General features: G+C 33.0%; 1 protein-coding gene across 1 annotated transcript; it reads left to right on the forward strand.

Moving 5' to 3' along the window:
• The first annotated feature begins 5455 nt into the window (after positions 1–5455).
• LOC107854666 lies at positions 5456–6440 on the forward strand. The gene is made up of 2 exons (XM_016699694.2): positions 5456–5928; positions 6255–6440. The coding sequence occupies exons 1-2, from the start codon at positions 5482–5484 to the stop codon at positions 6282–6284; spliced, it is 477 nt and encodes a 158-aa protein (XP_016555180.2). The 5' UTR covers positions 5456–5481; the 3' UTR covers positions 6285–6440.
• Positions 6441–6700: the final 260 nt, after the last annotated feature.

A 6700-nucleotide genomic window follows, 5' to 3' on the forward strand; every position in this document is an offset into this window, starting at 1 on the left:
GGTGGAAATATAGTTCCATCATTCTTCTACACATCATCCCCCTTAAGCGTGACGTCAGTAACATAAATTCTGAAAAGGACTGAATATACTTAATACCACAAGCTGAAAGCACGATTTCATCAGAATCAAAGTTCACACTACAATCAATACACTCTTAGGCACTAACGGACTCTGCATAAGTCCTTGCATAGTTTCAAAATCTTTTATGGCTCAATCATAAAGAACCATGTCATTTGGACTCTAAACTTCTGTGCTTGAATCACCCCAATAATGAGACATGTCTGAGAACATCAGAGTAAGAAAAAAATTGGGATGACTATTACTTTCGTATGGACGACACCATACCACGAATTAGAGTATAAAAGAGGAACATTCTGACTCTATTGCACGAACTAGAATATGAAGAAAGAGAGACATTCCTAAATGTCTTGTAGCCTCCTGCTTATAAGTGTGGCGCGCTACACACCCATAAACAAGACTCTACCCGACGTGATTTTGCAGACACTCTGGGACCATGGACCGTGCTCTGATACCAAGTTTTTCACGACCCAAAATAGGGTCTGGCCGTGACGGACATCCCGAACCATGAAGTCCCGGACGTCCTTCTCTATCTGATCTGGTAATCATGGACAACATTCACATCATAAAAGAAAATACGGAAATAAAATCTAATACGAAAATATGGTCATTAACTCTGGGTTTCAAGACATAAGAAAGAAAAAGTGCAATTCAAAACAACTGAATAAGATCTTACTCAGTCTGTGAAATCTCTACTACATCTCAAAACTGTTCTGAAAACTGGGACAAGGCCCCCATTAGACCAAAACCATATCTAATAATAGTTTCCTAAAAGTAAACAGGTCTTCTGGAATAAAGAAGGTTCACCAATTGGACACTACAACTCTGTCTGATAAAATCTATTACATTTCTGGACCCCTAGACTGAGCCTCAGAACCTGGAGGGGGGAGGGGGGGTCCATACAGATGTACTGGTATGCAAATTAATCCAAAATAAAACTTTTATATAAATAAAATAGTGGAGAGCAATTTGTTAAAACATCATGCATAAACAGTTCTCAAAACACATGGGCACTTTCTGAAAATCATAAGTCATTCTTGTCAATGCACTATCTGTTCTTTTTATTACTTCTGAGTTGGTGGTACGCCCCTACAATTCTAAAATCCCACGGGCTGTATGGAATTCGTCATTAACTATGCAAGAATCCTTTAAACATATGGTGGTCATGTGCTTTTGGCAAAATCATGCACTCTTTCATTATATGAATATTTTCAACATTTATCAACACAACTACCCTCTCTTTTGAAATCCAAATCTTAATCCAATCATAACACAATTCAAGATATTTTAAACCATGCTTTTCAAGGATGCTTTCAAAACATCTATAATATATGATACGTAAAGGAAAATCAAAACAAGAGAGGGATTTTACATAAGTCATGTTCTCAATTAAATCATCAACCTTAAAACACAAGCATACATATATATACCATTTCGAATCAATGTGGGGGAAGGTCAAAAGACCAAAACAATACCGTCAAGATTTCTAAAACATGAATGTATTCATAAATCTGAAAATCTCTTTCTTAAAATCATGATTTCTATGCCCATGAGATTTTAGGAAAACCCCGCGTACCTCGATTATGAAGAATAATGGCTGATCCTTGAAGCCTACGATTTGGGGATTCCAAATCTCCGATCAATTTCAAAAACCCACGGTTGAATCTTGAGTTTCTTGGAGGAGAAGTATATGAACTAGGGTTTTTGTTTTGAGGGAAATCTTGAGAATGCTGTATATTATGCTTGTAGAGGTCTAAATCTCCTATTTGGACGTTTTAAGAGACTTGAAAAAAAAAAGTCCAAACTACCCTTGTTAACTTCTGAACGAAATTGAAAAAAATTTAAACTGGGAACTCGATCTTATGGGCCACCGCGACGCGCCACTATCGCGGTGGCTCACTGGAAATTGACGAATGAGAATTTGGCCCACTCCGCGACGCGTCACCATCGCGGAGTCTCACTGAAAATTGACCATTGTCATTTAAACCCTCTCCGCGATGAGCCAAGGACAGGAATGACGGTGTTTTACGACTAGGACTTAAATTAACCATACTCCTTCACCGAGTGTCTGTTTTGGACGAATCTTTTGTCGACGGAAAACTCATTCAATTCCCCACACTACTAAAATAATTAACATTCCATATTTGCATAGGATTTATTGCTTTTGGATTATCTACGCATAGAAATGATGGTTTTCGTTCTAGCCCGAAATGCAGGGTGTTACATGTCTTTCTTGGGAACTAATAGCACCGGGACCGCACAAGGGCTCATACTCTCCTTGATGTACCCTTTGTTGAGAAGTTCCTCAACTTGACATTGCGATTCCTTGGTATCCGTCGGGTTGCTTCTATAAGCCGGTTTGTTGGGCAATTGTAAGTTCGGCACAAAATCAATTTGGTGCTCAATGCCTCGAAGTGGAGGCAATCCTTTTGGCAATTCCTTTGGAAAGACATCCTTGTAATCCTGCAAAACATGAGAAATAGGAGGAGAAATGGAAAAGTTAGCGGGGTTAGTATTAAAACAATATGCATTGCGTGGATCCATGCTTATTATATGCAAAGGAGAAATATTGACTCTGTGGAATCCCCTGAACAAGTCTCATGGATAGTCAAAAGAATCTTTAATGACACATAGGTGACGGCATGAGGAGTAAGTTTCTTATTTCTGTTGCTTATAAGAAGCTATGAGGTGAAGTTGAATATGTCAATGGAGAAGCCTGATTAATCATAATGTAGCTTGTCCTAAGCATGTTTTCATCCTCTGATTTGCACTACAGAAGCAGCTTAGAACTAATGACACAATGAGGAATAAGTGTAGATAGTAAACGTGTTTTCTGCAATCACAAGAAGGAAACAACTGACCTATTTTCTTCCAATGTGACTTAATCAGAGATGTATGGCAAGGGATTCAGGAATAGGTAGGATGGCATAGAAGAACCCTTCAATGGGAGCAGGAATGGAGTTGGGTGGTGCAGTAGTCCAAGGGAAAGAGTGCTAGAAGAAGATTGCTTAAGATTGAATTTGCTGCAACAGTGTATAACTTGTGGATTGAGAGAAATCAAAGAGTATATCACGGTAAAGCCAAGCCTGTGGAGATGATCATGCATTCAATCAAGACTATGTTTCAATTTATTTGCTCTCTCTAGGAATTCTCCCTGTTTTTTGTTTTTGTTTTTTAATTTGTATAGAGGTTTAATAGTTTGTACTTGAGAGGGAAGAGCTGGTTGGTTCCTCCCTGGTAATTAATAAAACTCGTTTAATTGCCAACAAAAAAATTGACTTTCCCAAAGATTTCATAAGTGCCACATAAACTTGAGAGAAAAAGAGCACCATGTAGTATTTGAAATTTGTATTATAAAAGTACTATAAATTACTAATATCTTAAAATATTTAAAAGTAATACCAAAAAATTTGCTAAACTTTCTAAATTTCATTTTTGTCACATGAATGGATAAAAAATAACATATATTGAATCTGTGCTGACACTAACTCCATTATATAGAATATATAAAGAAGTAACTTATAATTTGTTATTTCACCCAAGATGTTGCTCTTCTTTCTTTTATATCAGAAAAATATTTCTTTTTTATTCTTTTACTCAAGATCTTTCAAACCAGAAAGTGATATACCCAACTACATTTAATGATGTGAAACCTCATTTTTAAATAAAAACATTAAATCTAACCTAAAATATAAGCTATTGGAGTGAAATCATCGATGTAAAAAGATTAAGAGTTTATGGTTAAAAAAACACACTAAAATTGCTATTTTTCGTTTATACTTTAAGTATTCATTGTTCTGTTTATCTAGTTGAACTATCACTTTTTCGAAAGTTTAATACCTCAACTACCACTCTCTCTATATTAAAATATACTTCGCTGTTGAGTTGACCTATACATGCCTGCTGTCGATTTGAGAATGAGCTTTCGATACACTCAACATCGAGTTGTGTTTTAATACAGATGACGTGATAGCTGAGATAGATTTAAAAAAATAGATAATTGAATTATGAAACACTGCAGAAAATTATAGTATTTTTGGAGGGTTTTTTTTTTTTTTTTTTTTTTTTTTACCATTCACTCAATGAATAAAGAATAAATAAAGATACATTAGTCAAATAACTATTATCTTTTAGTGTGTGTGTTCATAAAGTATGTATTAAGCTAGCATGACCAGTAAATACCTAAAACCACAAAAATGTCATACACATCCACGAAAATCAATCAATAATTTAATCTTTCTCTGCATGTGAGATTAATTAATCATCAACTACCCCTTTCTAAAGCCACACTTACCATATATTATCTCCAAAAAATTATTATATATAGATATGCCATAATGTTAAACAATTACTCCCTCAAATTCTTATCATATGATGTTAAGTATAATATAATTAGTGGATTTTGGAGAGCGTAAAATGTACACAAACCTTATCTATACCTTATGTAAAAGTTATTTTTAATAGACTCTTATTATTCTTTTTGACACAAGACAATGAATATAAAAGATCAGATTGAGTTGATTCCTAACACTCTCATAATAGAAATTACCTTTTGGTGAAAACGTTTTACCTTTCAAAGTAGAGCTTTATTTTTTAATCCGAATTAGTCGAATTCAAAAATGAATATCGAACATCAAACTTGAAGTTTATATGATGGAATGAACCGCCATCTTTCCAACACACTGAATGGTGTATATTTATAACGTCCACGTTCATTTTGAAGTTTTAAATCCGCTATGGCGATCAATTATTATACAACTGTAGATACAGTTGACATTTAAATCTTATTTGACTGTTAAGACCAAAAAAAAAATCCTGAATATTTTTATTTAATATTTTGATGTTATAAAAAATAACAAAATTATTTAAATTTTAAATCTTAAAGATATGCGTGTACTTCACTAAATAATACTTAGATCTGTAAGTAATGTATTAAAGTATCAAATATTTGATTAAAATCTTTAGACATATTATTTGTAATTTTAGAGATTCAATATCTATAAAAAATAATTAATTATCATATTTTTTTAAAAAATAACTGTATTAAAAAAATAGTTTCACCAAGAGCATATTATTATAAAAATAATGGTTGTTTTCTTGATTCTTTCTTTTCAGCTATATAGTCCAACAATTTATAATGTCCACTAGGTCCTATTGGAAGGAATATTATATAATTTTAGCCTTTTCTGAAATGTTTGTCATGTGAAAAAATATTAAAACAACATCTACAATGGTAACACCAATAATTTATTTATGTAAATAGGTTATATCCCTTTGAGATAATTTTAACCTTTTCTGAAACGTTTATCATGTGAAAAAATATTAAAACAGTGCCTACAATAGTAACACCAATAATTTACTTCTTTTTTTTTTTTGTATATATAGGTGGGTTATATCCCTTTAATGCAGAACATAGATCAAAATATTATCATTGATAAATTAGCAATTATGAAGATGCTCATGATATTAATGGTGGCTACAATTTTATTTTGCAACTACCAACAAGCGATCGTAGCAAGAGAACTCGTTGTGACTGTGGACAATGATGTGAACAAGTTAGAAATACTTCCATGTTGGATTTTCCACTGGCCGTGGTGCCCACCATCGCCTCCACCACCGTCCCCATCCCCACCCCCTCCCGGCCCAGCAACAAGTTGCTCGGCTAGTGACAAAGAAAAGGTGCAGACGTGCATGTTCAACACAACTTCAATTGACGATTGCTGCCCTATATTTAGGAGCATACTTGGTACTAGTTGTCCATGCTATAAGTACGCTGACGATTTGGGTAATCTAGAATTGATTACTCTTAAATCTTATTGCGATGTCGTTAGCCCTTGTAAGGACGTTCAAGTAAGTACCATTTTCACTTATTGTTTAAGATTTTGACATATTCAAAAGTTAACCATCTACAATCATTTTTAAGATTTTTTTTTTGGAGTAATGATTGTGAAATTCAAAAAAAGAGAGAATATATTCTTCATTTCTAAAAATGATATATGTTCAAAATTTAGAAATTCCAAACGTATATACATTTGGAGAATATTTCTGTTAAAGTGTCTTATTATTTATATTTATGAAATTCTACTTAGAATTATTTTTCTACTTAGTGAAAAAGTAGTTCTTTCATTTGTGAATATAGTGCCTAATGATGCTTTTATGTAAATTAATAATTTCAGGTAATTAAGCTATCCAAGGAGGAGGAGTAAAAAATGAAGTTTAATGCTTAATTCAATATCTTTTATTAAATAATTTGATGTTAATTACCTTTTCTAAGGGTACAATTGTAATGTTGTGTTTTAGCAAAGTATTTGGACATGTATGTCAAAGTCAAAGTGTTGGTATAATAAAACAACATTATATTACTCTTCCGTTTTATTTTATTTGACCATATAAAATTTTCTTTTATTTGTCTACTTGTCAAATCAAGAGGAAAAAAATTCCAAAAATTACCGCAAAAGTATGGAAAAAAACCCGATCGACTTTCACATACTAATCGAAAAAATAGATCGACCTGTGTTTATGATGCTACTCCCAAAATCGTACTAGTAATAAAAGAATATTAAAAAAACTTATAAACCCTTTTGAAGTGATTAGACCATATTTTAAGGGGAAAAGACAAAAA

This window comes from Capsicum annuum, chromosome 1 (genome assembly GCF_002878395.1).
Source record: "Capsicum annuum cultivar UCD-10X-F1 chromosome 1, UCD10Xv1.1, whole genome shotgun sequence".
Classification (NCBI taxonomy): Eukaryota; Viridiplantae; Streptophyta; class Magnoliopsida; order Solanales; family Solanaceae; genus Capsicum; species Capsicum annuum.